At 45.3% G+C, this 19249-nt stretch overlaps 1 protein-coding gene across 1 annotated transcript in view; it reads right to left on the reverse strand.

The window, feature by feature from the left end:
- Window positions 1-17608, reverse strand: part of LOC100472112 (cytochrome b5) — a 37285-nt gene extending 19677 nt beyond the window's left edge. Inside the window, exon 1 of the mRNA XM_002921221.4 lies at window positions 17346-17608. Coding sequence (XP_002921267.1) covers window positions 17346-17474 — 129 coding nt within the window. The 5' untranslated portion in view covers window positions 17475-17608. The remainder of the gene's footprint in view (window positions 1-17345) is intronic.
- Between the last annotated feature and the right edge of the window lie 1641 nt (window positions 17609-19249).

A 19249-nucleotide genomic window follows, 5' to 3' on the forward strand; every position in this document is an offset into this window, starting at 1 on the left:
GGGCTTGTTTCTTTATGACAGACAAAGAAACTTCTTTAAGCACAGTTATTTGGAGTTCTTCTGAGGTTAACTCTAATCACTACACCCATCATTTTATCAATACCATGCATCAGGCACTACAGTCCTAAAACACTTAAAAGATGTGAATAAACATATTCCCAGTGTCAAGAAACTTAAAACCGTATTAGGACAATGGTCTTCACATACATTAAACAACTAGAGTAATACAAAAGGATTAACAATATTAATTGTTGACTGAACGGAGAAGTCTAGAAAGGCAGGGGCTATGAAAAGATTATCCAGGCCCCTTCAGGAGAGTTAGAATCGGGGTAAAGAGCAGATAAAGATGAACAGGCGCAAGAAGGGTATGAGCACCAGGGAAGGCCTGCTGACTGAGATGCGCATGAGTGCTTGCGGTTAGTGCAGAGGGAAGTCTGAGCAAAGCAAAATGCTAAGACTGAGCAATGGCTCATTTTATGTGTCAGCCTCACTGGGCCCAGGGAGGCCCAGAGTAAACACTATTTTGGGTGTTTCTGGATGAGATGGGCATTCGTATCAGCGGACTCAGTAGAGCAGACTGACTTCCCGCCAATCCACGGAGGGCTTGAGTAGAACAGAAAACAGAGGAAGGAGGAATCTGCCCCCTTGTCCCGCCTCACTGATTGTGCTAGGACAGGTCATCTTATCTTGGGCCCTAAGACTTGAGCCTTTCCAGCCTCCCAATTCCCCTCAACCCATCACAGGCTCCAGCCTTAATCATAAACCACTCTCAGCTTCCGGAAGTCCTGCTGCCTCCACCTCATTCGTGAGCCTGGCATCAAAAGCATCAAACTGAGCTGACAGAATGTCAGAGTCTGAAAGAACCTTCAGCGACTCAACAGCCTCAAGTTCACAGATGGAGAAACTGGAACCCAGAGAAATTAAGCCCAGTATCACACTGACAGTTCACGGGAGGCAGGACCAGAATCCTGGTGTCCGACTTATAGTTCAGCCTCCCCTTTTTGAACAGGCAAATTAGATGACCATGTTTATGTTTCTGGTCAAAGTAACTTTGGATAAGATGCCCTAAAAATAAAGTTCCTCCATAAATTTGTTTGGGGATTTAGGGGAAAATCTCTCTCACTTTTTCTAGGTCCCAAGAGATTTTGTCATCTGCCTTGACTTCTTGGGTCTTGCCAACTAAGAAAGAGTCTAAGGAAACACACACACACACACACACACACACACACACACACACACCTCTATTGCAGGGTTTTATCCAGCTAGGAGGTTATCCGTATAAAAAACCCAGAAGGGTATGCGAAACTACACTACGGTATCACAACGTGTCAGGTCAAAGTCATTTCCTCCGTTTAAACAAGCAGAACAAAGGACAACAACAAAAAACCTCTTTCCACTTAAATGTAATGTTATGTGGACCCAAAGTCCACCAGTTCTAAAGTTTTGAATAGGATCTTTCAAACCAAACACTTAACACTGCCAAAAAAAGGTCAAGTAAACATACTGTCCATAAACAATGACTAAGCAAAAAAAAAATTAAAGAGATTATCTGCAATAGTTACGCCAAAAATTAAAACAATTCAAAGGAGTGTGGAACATAAACAATTTATACAAGATTTAGAAAAAAAGAAAAAAGACAGCCCAACCATACGTTTTCTATAATTTCCAGACACGTTTTTCTGCACTGCCTACGGCTTTGCATGCGCGCTCTCACTGTACCCTCAAAGCTCAGGGACCAGAGGCTCACCAGCAGCATCTGAATTACTTCTCCTTGTTTCCCTTGAAGATCACGGGAGGAAACTTACAACGAGGGGTATCTATGCATTTTTGCCGCTGGCTTGAGAGCCATCCACTCACTCACACCTCTGCTAAGTGCCACGCCAGCTCTGTTGTTTCCAAGATGGCTAAGTACTGGCCCCCATCCTCAGGGAGCTGCAGTCCAGTGAGCAACCAGACAGGGAGACATAAAATAGCTAAGCACAGCGAGCACCGGCTAGAGGAGCTATAGCACAGCAGGTGTCGGGATCAACTCCCAGGAGAGGGAGGCCAACCAGGGGCCAGGAACGGTACTAAGGAGAGATGCTTGAACTGAGGCATGAAAGGTTCAGCAGCTGTCCCCCAGGTGAACAAGGGAAGGACGATGGTCTATGCAAAGGAAACACAAGAGGCAGAAACACAAGGGCATCCTGGAGGACTGTCAGGCACTATAAATAACCTGATTTCACAGGTATAAAGATGCATTGCTGGGAGAAGCAATTAGAGAGAAGAATTAAGCACGTATCACCTCCCTCCGGCTTTATACATAACCCTTTCCATTATCATTGATCAAACTGCGAAATTAGACCCCTCCTTAGTCACTGCAAGCCCCCTAACCTTCGTGACCCCTCCCTGACCACCTCACTGGACTCTAACATCTACCTGCTTACACTCCTCAGGTCCCCATGCCATGGTTGGTATTCTAGAAGTTGTGGTCTGTACCCCAGCTGTCCCAGCATCTGTGTGCAAGCAGTACTTTGTAAGCTCAACAAGGTCCAGCTCTAAGCGAAATAAGTCAAGCAGAGAAGGACAATATTCATATGGTTTCACTCATTTATGGAACATAAGAAGCAGGAAGATCGGTAGAAGAAGAAAAGGAAGAAGAAAGGGGGGGGGTAAGCAGAAGGGGGAATGAACCATGAGAGACTATGGACTCTGGGAAACAAACTGAGGGCTAGAGGGGAGGGGGGTGGGGGAATGGGATAGGTTGGTGATGGGTAGTAAGGAGGGCACGTATTCCATGGTGCACTGGGTGTTATACGCAAGTAATGAATCATGGAACTTTACATCAAAAACTAGGGATGTACTGTATGGTGACTAACATATTATAATAAAAAAATTAAAAAATAAATAAATAAAATAAAACTAGAAAAAACAACAACAACAACAAGGTCCAGCTCTGCCACATCTTAGTGAGGTGACCCAGGAAGGTGCTGGATCCTTCTGAGCTTCCATTTCCACATCATAAATGCCACCCGAGGAAAGCAAACAACACAAGGAGCAGAATGCCTGGCCTGTAATAGGTATTATAGTAACAGCGATTTAGCTCCTTTTCTGCAACACCCTCATCTGCTATCACCACGAGAACCTTGTCCAGAACCTAAACAGTACCGGCCCTCGTGACCTGCTGAAGGCCAAGTCTAGCACCAAACCCAAAAGACGCCCCAGTTCTATCTACCCTGCCCTTTATCTTCAAGAGATTTCTGCAGATTAAATCACATTACTAGGCCTAATGATGCGAAGCCAAAGAACCCAACGACGAGAGTTAACAGAAACTACGCATGGCAAGGACGACAAACATTGCCTACATGAGAGCATTCTTGAAGGTCATGGGGATAAGAACAGATATGTGATGCAGCTGTGAGCTGGTAATGACCCCACAGAATGCTGTTGAGATTTTCCCTCCTTGAAAAGAGAGAAGCAAAATTCTTCTTGGTTATTTTTAGGGTTGAGATAGTAAATGTTTGGCTTAAAATATGCTGTAAGTCAAAGGTAATTTTGCATTTAATCAGTATGCCCTGGCCAATACTTATAATTCTACCAAAACTCACCTTCTCTTGTAGATACAATATAGCAGGTGTGGTAACTACTGACTGAACCATTCCTCTGATCTCCCAAAGGAACGTAAGTCCCGACTCGAAGGTAAGGACCTTGGGGTAGAGCGAAGGGTCAGGGACAGGCCTGCTTCTAGGGAAAAGAGCAGGGGACACGGAGGCCAGGAGAGGAGTTAGAAGAGCACACTATTTGCCTCGTGACGCATCTGAACCCGATGTTCCTCAGGAGAATAAGCAAAGCCACCAAGCTTGAGGGCCCCGTGGCAGACGGGCGGTGACCTATGACGCACTGTTAGTCTCCAGTCTGTGATCCACCTTGGGTTAGAATGGCCAAATGACGAGATGACATGGCAGCCTGCATTGACAATGATGGGGAAGGAAAGGAGGGTTGATGGTGGTACCAGTCTGTCTTTTCTCACTTTCTCCCTCAAATCGTAGCCCTATTTTCCCTTTTATATCTAGTGTTGAGACCAATAAATCTGGCTCAAACCTGTATCTGGGGGCATGAGAGAAATAAAATAAGCTGCTGGGAAATTATTCAAGCTAGCCCAACAGCCATTCTGCATCAATTTTCTAATACTTTACACTTATTCATCGAATAAATACGTGTTGAGTCCTTTCTGTGTGCCAGCATTGGTCTGGTTGCTGGAAAACATCAGGGAATAAAGCAGGAAATACATCCTCCTGCATATGCTGCAAAAACATATGTTCCTGCATTCACAGAGAGAGACGGACAAGCACTAAGTTATATAATAAGTAAATTATACAGCATGTTAGAAGGTAGCATTCTACAGAAAAAAGAAAAAATAGAGCAGGGTAATGGTGTTGGGGTGCAGGGGGTTGGGGGAACTTCCCCTTTAAAGTGGGGGGCAGGGGTCTGGACAAGCCTTATTGAGAAGATGAACAGGTGAGCTATGCAGGTATTTGGGGGAATAAATTCCATTGCAAAGTACTTAAGGTGGGAGAGGTCCTGGCATGTTCACAGAAGAACAAGGGCATCAGTATGTCTGAAGCGGGACATGACAGGAAGACAGCAGAAAGAAATATCAGAGATGGAACTTGGCACCAAGCGACATGGGACCCTGCAGCCATCAAACAGCTTTAGCCATGAAAGAGAGAGCGAGCCACTGAAGGTATTGTTTGTTTTAACTATATTGAAATAGTTACAAAAGTTGTAAAAATAGTACAGACAGGTGCCAGGAACCCATCGCCCAGACTTCCCCAACAGAAACGGAAGACATCCTACAGAAGTACAGAGCGTTACCTTGGCATAACCCAGTTCAGGAGATTGACTTGCTCAGGGACACGCACGTGTCTGTCTGGTGTGTCCTGGCCTGCAACACTTTCCCACATGTATGCCATGTACTACAGCTCTATCATTACAAAGGGATCCCCCACTGCCCATTTAGTCACCCCCATAACCGCTCATCTGTTCCTCAGGCATCTTGCCATTTTGACAACGTCCCATAAATGGAATCACACTGTATGCAATCTTCTAAGATTATCTGTTTTACCTGGCGTAGTGCCCTTGAGACTCGTGCAGGTTGCTTTGTCCCCTTTTTAGTGCCGAGTCATACTCTACTCTACACATGTACCAGCCTAACCCCTGATGCACTGAAGAACACTTGAGTTGTTTCCAGTTCGGGCACATGACACATAAAGCTACTAGCCTACAGCCATTTTACATCAATTCTCTAATATTTCACAATTATAAACTCTTAATTATCCAATCAATAAATACGGAGTCCTCTCTGTGCACCAGCACTGTTCCGGTCGCTGGGACTTGTGTACAGCTTTAACATGGACACGGTTTTCATCTCTCTAGGACAAATGGCTAGGAGTAGGATTTCTGGCTCATATGGTAAGCGTATACTTAACTCTTTAAAAGCAGGTTGATTTCCAGAGTGTCGGTACCATTCTGTATTCTCACCGGTAATGCATGCCAGAGTCAGTATTTCCACATCCTCGCCAGCATTTGGGTTACCGGTATTTTTTTAAATCACAGCCCCCCCACTATTTTTTTAAAGATTTATTTATTTATGTCAGAGAGAAGAGAGAGAGAGCACATGCACAGGCCAGGGGAGGGGAAGGACAGAGGAGACGTAAAGAATCTCAGATTCCCCACTGAATGTGGAGCTCCACGTGAGCAACACGGTTGATCCCATGACCCTGAGATCATGACCGGAGCCTAAATCAAGAGTGGGACACTTAACCAACTGAGCCACCTAGAACCCCTATCACAGCCATTCTAAGAGGTTTATAGTGTATCTCACTGTGGTTTTAACTTGTATTTCCCTAGTGGCTAATAATGCTGGACATCTTTCCATGTGTTTATTTGCTATCCATGTATCTTTTTGGAAGAAATGTGCATTCAAGTCTTTTACCCATTTTCTATTGGGATTATTTCCTTATTGTTGAATTTAGAGAGTTCTTTATATATTCTGGATATAAGTCCTTTGTCAGATATGAGATTAGAAAAAAATTTCTGCCAGTCAGTGGCTTGTCATTTCATTCCTTTAAGAGGTCTTTTAAAAAACAAATGTTTTTCATTATTATGAAGTCCAATTTATCCATTTGTTTTTATGTGGACCACACTTGCACTGTCATGTCTCAGAATTCTGCCTAAGTCGTTTCAAAATATTTTACATTTTGTATTTAGATCTATGACCTATATTTAGGTTAATTTTTTTTTAAATCAAGTGTGAGGTTTAGGTCAGGAATTTACTTTTCGACTACTGATGTCCAATTGTTCCTGAACTATTTGTTGAAAAGGCTACCCTTCCTCGATTAAATTGTTTCCGCATCTTTGTCAAAAACCAGTTGGAAGTATTTGCACGGGTCTACCTCCATGTTCTCTACTCTGTTCCGCTGTCTATGTGTATGTTTCTCTGCCAGGACCACAATTTTCTTGATTGCTATAGCGATCGTCTAAATCTTAAATCAGGTGGTGTAATTAGTCATGAAAGGTATATATGGGAAAGCGATATGTTCTGACTTACCTTTTAAAAGGCCACTCTACTCTAGTGAGAGTCTGCTGTCCCAGGCAAGGGACACCAGGCAAGGAGCAATGTCGATCAGACCAGGGAGACAGCAGGAGAGGTGTGAAAAATTAGTCAGAATCTGACTCTATTGTAAAAGTGGAGCCCACAGAATGTCCTACTGGATTCATGTGGGGTGTGAGGTAAGAGGAGGGTCAGATATGGCCTCAAGGTTCTTGACTTGAGACAATGGACAGAACTGTCATCAACTGAAGTGGGTAAGTGTGACAATGGGGCCAGTTTTATAAAGGAAAGTCAGCTCAGTTTCTAATATGTTAGGTGTAGGGGGCCTAGCAGACATCTAAGTGGAGATGAGAAGCAGACTGTGGATACAACAATCCCAAGGCTAGGGAAGAGGTCTTTTTGCCCTGGATATAAAAATTTAGAAGCTGCCAACATATTCAAAGTCATGACATTGAATGAGATGGCCCACAGAAAGTACAAAGCACGGGGCTGGAGGGCACTCCCCCCTTAAGGTCAGAAGGGAGAGAGAGCAGGAGTAGGGAGGTGGGAGAAAAACCAGGAGAGAAGGGCACTGGAAGCCACATGCAAAAATGGTCTCCAAGAGAGGGGAACATCTGGTCATGGGGTGCAGGAAAAGCAAGCAGAGAGTTGCAAACGGACCAGCAGCATCACTGCAGACCTGAGCAAGAACGGTTTGGGTAAACTGCTTTAGAAAACAGCGAAGACAAACTGACAGTAGGAAGCTTAACAACTTTCTCAGAGGATTTTTCTACGTAAGGAAGCAGAAAACAAGGAGCGCCAGGAGGGGAATTAGAGTAAAGAGGGGCTGCGTGTGAGTGTGTTTTAGGACAGCAGCACTAAGGGCATGCTTGAACGTTGGGGAGAACCACCCAGTGGGGTGAGGGGTGAGGAGGGGGCTTGTTTATGCAGAAGGAAGAATAGTAGCTGTTCTTCAGAAGGGATTCTGGGTGAGCAGAAGGAAGCGGGATCATTGGCTTTTGGCAGACTGGAAACCCCAGCCTTTGACTCTCCATTTCTTCTCCTTACTTCCTAGGAGCCTGGCTCAGTGTCATTCTTACAGTCCACACTCTGAGGCTATGTCATAATCTGAACTGTCCTAATAAAGTCTCTCCAGTTTCTAAGTGCTAAGTGTCTGGGACAGAATTCCAGGCAAACATCTATGAGCCAAGAAAGGATCATGTCATAATAAAACTAGTAGGTAGCATTTGTGTGGAAAGAGGGGGAAAAAAAAGAAATAAGACAGTATAGAGCATGTGTCTGTGCCCCTCCATCACTCTCGCCTCCTCCACCCTGAATACTTACTGAGCACTTACTATGTGCCAGGATAGGTAGCAGTGAGGAGGTTGGACAGGGTCCCCGCTGTCTGGTGGGGAAGGCTGCAAGCAGGCAAACAAGAAGAACAGCAGGTATCGAATGAAGTATTAATGAAGAAGCAAAGCAGGACGATGGCACAGAAGCTTCCCCGTCCTGGGAAGAGATACTGAGCTGGGAGCTCAAGAGGGGAGTGATCAAGGGAATACACGTCACGCAGAGGGGGAACTAGTACAACGGCTATGGCAGGAACAAGCCTGACTTGTCTGAGAAACAGAGAGGGCCTGAGCGAGGGGTGGAGGGCAGGGGGATAGTATTACTACCTGCAGTGGGGGCCGGATCATGCACTTATTAAACCAGGACACGGAGATGGGATTTTATTATAAATGCAACAGAAAGCCACTGAAAAGAATTAAGCAGAGAAATGGCAATCTGTTTCCACAAAATGAAGTTTTTTTGATTTTCTTCAAGAAGTTACATTCTCTAACAGAATAAAAACACACATTCCTCAAACTGAAAACTCACAGCAACTACCAATTTGGTGGAACCAGTGAAATCCTGGAGACTGGGTGAGGTCATGCTCTGAGGAACACTGGACAGAGTCTGGCCAGTACCATAACCGCATGGCACATGCAATCATAGAGCAGTAAGAAGACAGAAGGGAAGCAGCAAGAGAGGGGGAAGACCTTCGGGGCGGGGGGGGCTCCCGAGGCTGCAATGTTAAGTGGAATGGTGATGAGGGCAGACAAGGCAGGGTGGCACGCACAGCTCTGGGAACGAGGACCCACAATCAACAAGGGGGTGGGAAGGGGCAGGCAGGGATTAGCTGAACCCAAGGAGGGATTTTATCAGAGCAGTAACCTCATCAGATTTCCATTCAGAACAAGCACTCCCAGGGCACTTACTTAAGAAACCTACCCAAACCAGCATTTAACTCTTCTTAAACAACAGGACACTGATTAAGACCATCAATCTGTGTTAGGAACAGAGTCCTTGAAGATGCCACCAAGACACTCTACTTAAAAAGCTTCCTGTGAGGGGTGCCTGGGTGACACAGCGGTTAAGCATCTGCCTTCGGCTCAGGGCATGATCCCAGAGTCCTGGGATCGAGCCCCACATCAGGCTCCTCCATTGGGAGCCTGCTTCTTCCTCTCCCACTCCCCCTGCTTGTGTTCCCTCTCTCGCTGGCTGTCTCTATCTCTGTCAAATAAATAAAATCTTTAAAAAAAAAAAAAAAAAGCCTCCTGTGAGAAACTGGAATGGCTGGTGATCTCCTTCACCTTCTAGAAGGCAACACAGTAAAGTAACAACAGATAGAAAGAAAGGCACATTTTTGCCCTTTGACCTTCCAAGAATTTTCTTTTTGTTCAAACATTTCCATTCCCAACTTCCCTTTGCTTTCTCCCTGGTTCCTGCAGGGATCTCCAGACATGGGTTGGAAACCTCAAAGCAAATAACAGCAACTATGTACCAAATGGATGGCTCTTGTCTTCTAAAGCTCTCCCAGTTATCCCAGGTCTCATGTCCTGGTCACGGGGTTAGCTGAAGAACATGGGCTGGGGAGTCCTGCCACCTGGACTTAAATCCTGGCTTTGTCCTCACTGGCCATGCGACTGGAGCAAGTCCCTGACTTCCCCAGCCACAGTTCTCTTACCTTTAACAAGGAGAAGACGACCGCCAACCTAGGAGGATCATTTTGAGGATTAAAAGTACAAATGCGGAGGGCTTTGTGCACAAAAAGCACTCAGCACACTATCTAACACACACTCAATGCCAGTCAACTTTCAGTGAGTGTCCCCTGCTATCACATTTACCATTAGTCCACTGGGGATCTCTACCAAGGGAGGGAGTACACATGACATTTAGTTGACACTTTCTGAAGATAGAAAGATGGGAAAGCAGTCTGGGTATATTTTTTGTCCTGGCCAATTTTTGACACAGTTGTGCAAAACTCAGCCTACCCATGATAAGCAACAGCAGGCACTGCAAGAAACAGGTAGAAAACAGCCCGTTCTAGGCCTTCACTGCCGAGAAGCAGCAGGTTGCCACCCCTAGAAAGCCAGGACAGAAGGCCCTTGACTGGGCCTGGAACCATGGATGCCGCCCTCCTCCCACCTCCATCCAGCATCCTGCTCCTCCCAGCAGCAGCACTGGCTCAGGGCCATCCCTCTGGACACGGGGACCTCGTGGGCCTGACTAGAGACACAACCCTGCACGCAAGAACGTGACTTCTCTCTGTCATCCACGAGATGTCAGCTCCCACTGACAAGAGATCACTTACCAACAGGCCGCTTAGACCAAATTCTACTCACCCAAAGTGAACTGAGTACCACATCTTCAATTCACTCTCCTGGTCTAAGACACAAGCAGCCAGTTAATAAATATGTACTTGTAAAAAGGTGTTCCCAAGAAAACCAGGTTGAAGGATAACAGGGAAAAGCAGCACATTTTATCAAGACACAGAGAAGGGCCGTGAGGCACTGCTATTTCCATCCTCATTATTCTGTTGCTACCTCAGGCCACTTTCCTGAGTGCTCTAAACAGGACTAGTGCTGGTAATTTTAGGATAAACAAGGTGTTACTTGCTACAGCTGCATTTTTAAGAAAATTTATATGATAAAGGAGAAAAAAATGTTTCCAATATGTTGCCCCTGCTGAGAAAAAGACACACCCAAATAATTCAGGAGAGAAGGAGGGTAATCAACTAGGTCTCTCAGTTACTAAAGAAAACAAAGCAAAGCGCTGTGGGGAGCAAAGTCTCACTGGAGCGTAAACCCGGGTTGTAGCCATTCGTACGATCACCATGGGCACTCCGGGAATACGCGACTAAACATGAAAAGCATGTAACCTCTCACCCAGCAATCCTGCTTGTAAAGAGTTGCCTAAGGAGACGATCACAGGTGGCCAACTGACCAATGAAATGTGCAAAGAAAAAGAGAGGATTGGTTACACAGATTATGACACATCTACCTAACAAGAGAGCAGCCAGGAAGAATACAGTTTACTGAAACAGAATGGTGCCCTCCACGTACTGGGGGACGGGACAGATTACCAAACAGCATGCAGAGTACTTTATCATTTACGTACAACAAATCCCTGGGCCAGGGTGGTTGTGTGTAAGGCTATCGGGAGGGTGTTCATTGAGACACTCACAGCAGTCACCTCAGGCAGTGGAACTCTGCAAGTTTTGACTTTTCCCTTGCTCTTTTCCATATTATCCAATTCCTTAGAGTCATCATGTGCACTTTCCCCCAAAAGCAATAAAGTATTTTTAGGGCACCTGGGTGGCTCAGCCGGTGAAGCGTCTGCCTTCAGCTCAGGTCATGATCCCAGGGTCCTGGCATGGAGCCCTATGTTGGGCTCCCTGCTCAGCAGGAAGTCTGCTTCTCCCTCTGCCCCTCCCCATGCTCATGCTGTCTCTCTCTCAAATAAATAAAATCATTAAGAAAAAAAGTAAAGTTGTATTTTTAAAAGCACCAGAAAAGAGATATATCCATCATGCACAGCATATATTCCTCAAAAATTGTATTTCAAGCAAATATTTGTATTTTGAACCATTTTTGCTTTAAACATTATAATTTGGTGTGTGTTCCAAATAAATATTGAACCTTCCACACAAAATTTTAACAATTTGTAAGAAAACTTAATCAAAATATTTATATTCTTTTCCAAGTGCTTACACACATATTGTTCTAATGTTCACAAACTTGATACAGAGGATAGAATAGTCCCCATTTAAGAATGAAGACAATGATCTAGAGATTTTACCTGATTCACCTCAAAACAGGTCAAAGATGAAACCCAGTTTTCTTAATCCCCATCCAACACTTAGAATGTGTAGTGGGACCTAAGTTGTTCAAACTCCATTATATTAAAAGGTACCCATTGCAGGGCGCCTGGGTGGCTCAGTGGGTTAAGCCTCCAACTCTTGATTTCCACTCAGGTCAAGATCCCAGGGTCATGGGATGGAGCCCCCCATGTTGTGTCAGGCTCTGCACTCAGTGGGGAATCTGCTTGTACCTCTCCCTCTGTTCCTCCCCCAGCTCGTGCACGTGCACATGTTCTCTCTCTTTCTCAAATAAATAAAGTCTTTAAAAAAGAAAAGAAAAGGTACCCATTGCTTGTCTTCTATGGTTCTGGAGGACTTTGGGGTTAACAGACACCTGCATTCAGTAGAAATGAGCATTATTTACTCCCTGATATAGCCAGGCTGGCCTGCGTAATCTATTCTCCCTTTCTTTGGAGTTTTCATCCACCTTAGAGATAAACAAAAATCAAAAGTTAACAATCTCAAGTGTTGCTTTTTGTCGTTAGGTTTTAACTGTTTCAAAACAAAGTAGCTCACAAGCAGTCTTGAAACCTCTTCTCAAAAATAGCAAAAAGTTACCAAGAAAAAAAATGCAGAAACATAAAAGAGGCCCTGCCCAGGCTCACATTCCTCAAGTAGACTTGTGGCCCTGTCACCTGTTTACCTGAGACACCTGAGCCACATTCACCCCTAAGGATCCCTTTACATTTTCAAACTCCTACAGATTTCATTATTTTCTAAAGTTTTATTTACCAAACTATGTATATGAAATAATAACATTCCTATTTTATATTTATCAAAGACACATGTGCAACCACAGCTCTTTAGTAGTATCAGTTCAGAGTATTATCAAACTTCCTTGAAAAAAGCAAAGGCACTTAGGATTTTAGCCCTAAATATGTCACCCCACATCAAAGGTAAAGATATATGGTCCTCTGTGTTTTTCAGAATTAAGGACACGAGTTTCAAGCATTGACTCTCTTCCTGGGTCCAGGGGAACTGAGGTCCCCCAGGACTGGAGCCACTGATTTCTGCAAAGTAGGCAGCCATGTTCAAGGAAAATAACAAAAAGTAAGTCCCTGCATCAAACTTGCTATTATGAACGCAAAGTCTCTGAAAGCAAAAAAAGAGTCAGGAGCCGACAGCTTTGTGAAGCAGAATGATGTTAAAGGATATCCAAAACACAGGTACAGAGCATCAGAATCCCAGGACAACCAGGAAATGTTCTACAGAAACAAGGAAGGGGCAACTTGACACAAAGGCATTCTCATCTCTCACATTTTTTAGGAAGATGTCAATTTCATAAATCAAACATCTATTGACTGGAACTGAAACCAAGTTAATATAACTTCATCAGTTATAAGACGCTTTCTTCTCGCCTCCCACAGCTCTTAAAAACTGAATACACATGGGGCGCCTGGGTGGCACAGCCGTTAAGCGTCTGCCTTCAGCTCAGGGCGTGATCCTGGCATTATGGGATCGAGCCCCACATCAGGCTCCTCTGCTATGAGCCTGCTTCTTCCTCTCCCACTCCCCCTGCTTGTGTTCCCTCTCTCGCTGGCTGTCTCTATCTCTGTCAAATAAATAAATAAAATCTTAAAAAAAAAAAAAACTGAATACACACTACTGCCCAAATCACAGAAAGGGAAAAGCAAACCATTTTTTTCCCTCCCAGCCACAAATGCCTATGTTTCCGTTTCAAGTAACTGTCCTCCAAGTTCTACAGTCATTAGCCCTGCTAATAATATAATCGGGTAAGACAAAACCGCACTTCATGAAAATAAATTAAAAAACTAAACTCAGGACTGGAAAAAAAAAATCTACTCCAAAAAATGCAGGCAACAAAGCTTATAATCCTGTAGGTCAACATCAGATAGTAACTGAACACCTGCTGGTACTTAGCTTGCCATTAATAATGAGCCAGCCTGCCCTCTCAGGTGTCTACCCTCCTCTTGAACAAACCAGTTTTTAAAGGCCATTATTTTTAAGAGATAGAGCTCGTTGCACAACTTAGAAACTTCACCTCTGCTCTTGACTGGACTGGAAGGATATAATTTATATAATCCTATCTCATTTCAACATCACCTGCCAGATTTACACCTTTACCTAAAATCTCCTATTAACACTCAGCTGCATACAATACTACAGAAAACAAGCCACCAGCCGACCCTGCCCCAAACTAGAAGTTTGCATTTACCCACATGTCTGGTATTGTGTTGTGTTTAACCAGCATTATTTTAATTCTTATAATAACCCTGTTAAGTAGACACTATCATCCTCCCATTTTACCTTAAAATAAGGTATCTGAGACATAGAGTATAGATAGTAGATGAGTACCCCCTTCCACCCATCACACTATACATTTTCTCAACATGAATGCAGACGTGCATATGAACATATAATATCCTCAAAGGAAAAAATACTCCACCATGAAAAGTCTTGTTGTCCATACGGATGGGTGAATTCATGGTAGAGGGAGATCTAGAGCCCATAAGGATTGAAAGTTCACTTTAGAGGAAGTTAGCCCCCCCACTCCTAAAGAAAAAAGAAAAACCTTTCATACTTAAGTCAGGAAAAGCAGAACATTCTTTAGTTAACATGAAATCCTGGAGCTTTTAAAATGATGGAAGAAAGCAGCAAGGCAGGAAAGAAGAGACAGATACCCTGGGTCCCTTTCTGTTTCAAAAGAAGCTATGAGATAAATAGCACTGGCAGAACAGAGTCATGGAAACAGGAGGGATCTAGGAAGAATTACACCTGGCAGAGTGGGCTGCCTGCAGAAGCTGAGAGGATTTGTGTTTAAGATGCAGGAAGCCACGGGCAGGGATCCTAGGATGCGGTGTCACCCCAGAGAGGCCTGCCCTCCAGCCAGTGGGTCTAACTGCAAAATGTCACCTACCTCACTCTGCTACCTTAATCCAGACCCCGCTCTGTGCACCTGTGTTGTCCTTTACACCCTGCCACTGTGGACTTCAGGCCCTCTTTACAGAGCTCCTGCCCGAGGCCTCCCGCAGCCCTCCGGGGTGTACTCCCAGCTGAAGGAGACTCAGCGGACCCCTGCACAGCACTGTTTCCTGTGCTGGTCCTGCTTCCTCCAACGGATGCTTCTGGGAACATAAATGATGTGTTTTCCTCTCAGGTTGTCATCTACTGAGGGAGACACACCCGAAACAGTTCAGAAGATACTGAACTTCCCGATCAAAAGGAAGGGCATGATGACCAGAGAGCAGTGGTGCCCCAAACTCAAGTCACACGCAGGCTTCTATGGGGAGCATTTTACCAGGTATCAATTGAGAAAAGGAACAGGGACCGCTATAAACTTTTTTTTCACTATAAATAGTTCTTAGATATCTCACTGTGTTAGTTATCAAATATTAATGACAAGCTCATTTCACTTCATTTTACCTATTCCTACACATTCTCCTCAAGCTACTTTCAGAGCATTGAATACAGTAAAATAAAGGAATTGGCCCTCAGCTAATTTACCTACCCAACAGCTTGTTTGCATCCTTTAAACAATTTTACTCAGAAAACTTTGTGCAATTCTCTTTCTTCCCTCATAAGAATGAAATTTAAGGGGCGCCTGGGTAGCGCAGTCGTTAAGCGTCTGCCTTGGCTCAGGGCGTGATCCCGGCATTCCGGGATCGAGTCCCACATCAGGCTCCTCGGTTGGGAGCCTGCTTCTTCCTCTCCCTCTCCCCTGCTGTGTTCCCTCTCTCACTGGCTGTCTCTATCTCTGTCTAATAAATAAATAAAATCTTAAAAAAAAAAATGAAATTTAAGTAGTTTAAAATTTAATCTTCTCTTCCTTATTATCTCCTTCTGAGAAACTTACCCTTAAAAGTTATGCAAAATACATTTTTAGGACAGTGATTCTCTACTAGGAGTGATTTTTGGACACCTGGCAATAGCTGGAGACACTGTGACTGTCACAGTTGGGGAGCGAGTGCTGACATCTGGTGGGGCAGAGGCCAGAACAGCCACCTGTACAACACAATGTATAGAACAGAACCCACAAGAAAGGGAAAAAAAATGCTTCATAGAATATCCTATTATTCTTTCATAAATGCTGTTCTTTTTTACAGATAGAAACAAAGAAAGCACACACTGAATCTTAAAATTCTAGAATTACACGTACCATGGGAAAGGAAGAAGGAACAGTTGAAAGTAGACCTTTGGCATCAGTTAGCCCTGACGTTATGATGCAGGGTTTCGAACTCGCCTGTGGCTCCCTAGAAGGGACAGATCAGGTGTGCTTCCCTACTATAAATCACTCCTAAATCGGAACACTATTTTATCTTCTGGCACACCACCGAATGACAATTTAGGAGTAAAATATCTTATTAATAAACATCAGCTTCAGCTTTTTTAAAACACAGTTTAAAAAAAGTTCTCTGCAAAAGTCCCTTGATGTAAATGGTGATTCAGCTAATACCAGGCTTTTATTTTCATTCCTCCTCCAACTATTTAAAAAAATTCCCATCAGTAAACATTCTCATTAGTTTGGAGGAGGGGCGCCAAGCTGGCTAAGTGTTGCATTCAGATTTATGATTCAAATTCACCCACAGTGATAAAATACAGAGGTAGCAAAGAAAAGCACCTTAGAATTTGCTGCAAAAATTATAACCTAATGCAAAGAATCTTATCAAAGGAATGTTTTCCTTTAAGTTAGGCAAAGTTAGTTTACAACTTCCAAAGCTAAGGATCAAGTCCTACTGGCAGTTCTCACTACCTAAGCTTCCTCCTTCCTACTTCATCAAAGCGTTGCACAGGCGGCGGGGTTGATTTCCTAGTCCCAAGAGTCCAGCACTGTACCTCGCCGTGAAGTCCTTATTGGATGCAGTTAACAATCACGGCGCTCCTTCCTAGTGAACAGGGTGCGCGTGGATGGTGCGGGTGGGCCTTGGGTGCCGGGGAGACCGGGTGGGGACCACACCCCGACCTCGGAACTCAGGGTCTTCTCTTGTGGGATCCCACAGTTCTCAGGGCGGGTGGTCTCCAACCGGCTTGAACTGGGAATCCACTTCCCGAAATGGGAAGATCCGAGTCTTTGATGGAGCCCCCTTTTTATGTAAACTCATAAAGGGTACTTTCAAAATCCTTGTACTAAGCATATTATAAACAGTGGCCTAGAACAGGTAATTGAGAGGGCAGCAGCGCCCTCTCCCAGGAAGGCAGCCCCAGACGCGATCTTGCTTCCCACTAAGCGCTAAGTGGTGCTCTGCTACGCGCCCGCGGAGGGAGGCAGCTTCTGCCGGATGCCAGCACGCCGCGGGCTGCTAAAATGGCTCGCCCAGCAGCGACGCCGGCTGACGCGCCTCGGGACGCTCCCAAGTGTGCAAGCACAGGTGTGCAGACTGCGGGGCCGCGCTCCCAGGCGTGCAGAGCTAGGCGCGTCTACTCAGGTGTCTAGATTCAGGGGGCGCCCCCAGGTGTGTAAGCACAGGTATGCAAACACAGAGGTGCAGAAGGGAGGAACGCTCTCAGGTGTGTACGCACCGGCGAGCGCATTCCACACAGTCGCACACGTCAACCCCGCCGCGGTGCGAACGACAGACAGCTCGCCGCACGGAAACCCCAAACCCCAGCCAGCATCACGTCTCTCCAACTCACCTCCTCCAAGAACTTGGTCAAATCGTACACCTTGTGGTGCAGAATCAACCAGGTACTCTTGCTGTGGTTGTGCTTCTGGATCTCTTCCAGGGTGTAGTACTTGACAGTCTGGTCCGACTGCTCGGCCATTTCAGAACGCTGCGAGCCTCAAGCCGTGCACACACCAGCCGAGCCGGGAAAAGCGGGGCGCGCGTTTCAGCTAGCTGGGCCCGGGACATTCCCGGGGCCCGGCCCCGCGCCCAGGAACAGGGCGGCCCGCGCCGCGGAGGGGGCGGTGGCACACGGCCTCCGATGACTGGACAGGACGCCTGTCACTCAAGGGGCCCGCCCTCGGCCGACACTGTCCGCCAACCCCAGCGCGCCCCCGCCCAGCGCGCGGGCATCGACTGGCTGCAGAAGGTGCCCTTCAGGAGCACAGTGGTTGGAGCGCGCGGAGGGCGTAGCGAGCTGGGGCGGGCGTCGGGGCGGGCGTCGGGGCGGGGCTTCCCTTGCGTCTGCGCAGAAGGCCGCGGGGCAGGGGGGTAAAGGGCGCCCCGCGTGGGGTACCCGCGTGGAGCCGCGCGGCGGCGGTACAAGTAGGGTCCGCAGGGGACCAGCGGCCGCACTCCACCTTCGCCGCGATTTCTCAATCAGATCAGACCAGCCAGCCCTGGATGTCACTGTGTAACCAAGTCGCTCCGCTGCGAGTCTGTTAACTATTAAACTGTTAACGTGATGGGACAGTCCCGAGCCTCGGGGACTTAAAACACGCAGTGCCATCACTCTGCTTCAGTGAAACAGTGTGCTGCACAGAATCCTCACTCAGTAGTTTTGCTCGACACTCCCCCTCCCCAGGCGTGCCCAATTCTCACAGGGAAAAAAACCAGGGAAAGTATCTGTTCTGTACAAAGCAAAAACGTCCTCATTATTACTCCTCAAGCTCTTAAGTACTCGGCTGTTGACACTGACTAGACGAGTACTTGACTTCAGACTTTTTCTCTTTTCAAATGTTTACATTTAGTGTTACAACGTTCCTATATATTTCAAAAATAGTAAAGCCGATTACACTACTTCCCTAAACAGTTCTCAGAACTGCTGAATCTTCCCATGACTTCTAGCAGAGCGGTCTCTTGAGATGATGGCTATAGCTATAATCCAACATCAATACTGTTCCAGATTTCGGTCCCAGTTCCAACTCCAGAAATGGTTAAAAACAAAACTTTGGCACTAGTGATCTGGATCCTGCCCCTGGTTTAATGACTTATCAGAGATGCATAACTATGAGCTAGTCAATTACCTGTTCTAGGCCACTGTTTATAATATGCTTAGCACAAGGTCTGGCACATAGACAGCATTCAATAGATTTTAGCTAGTGCTGCTATTATTCTACAAGGCTTCCTTATTCTAAAACACAGGTATGAGAAAACACCCTATCTGGCAGGTGCTCCAAGGTGAAGTAAATCTAGGCAAATTTGGAAACAAACAAACCTGAGAAATTAAAGAACACAAATATTTACAAACTCCTCCTGACTGCCCCTCCAGAAAAGACATTTTTATAAATATTGAGAAAACCAACTCCACTCCTAAAGTTCCTCAGGTAAAAAATATACTGTAAAAAGCACTGTTTCTTTTCCACTATAAGGCAAAAGTAAGCAAATATTACATTCTTTATTCATTTTCTGTCACTCATTCATAAGATGTGCTTGAACAGCCTTTTCCTGCCCATTGATAGTTAAATTCTCCATTATATAGATATAACCATGGAGAACTGGTTCCCTCAAACAAATGGGCCCTTCTACAAAGATGGGACTCCCAATTCAAATATCTACACAGATAATTTGCATTACATCCAGGTCTTTCAAATACTATATTAGCATAAGTTAACTTTTTCCTTCAAAAAATATCTAAAGCTCTCATCTATATAG

This window comes from Ailuropoda melanoleuca, chromosome 14, assembly GCF_002007445.2.
Source record: "Ailuropoda melanoleuca isolate Jingjing chromosome 14, ASM200744v2, whole genome shotgun sequence".
Classification (NCBI taxonomy): domain Eukaryota; kingdom Metazoa; phylum Chordata; class Mammalia; order Carnivora; family Ursidae; genus Ailuropoda; species Ailuropoda melanoleuca.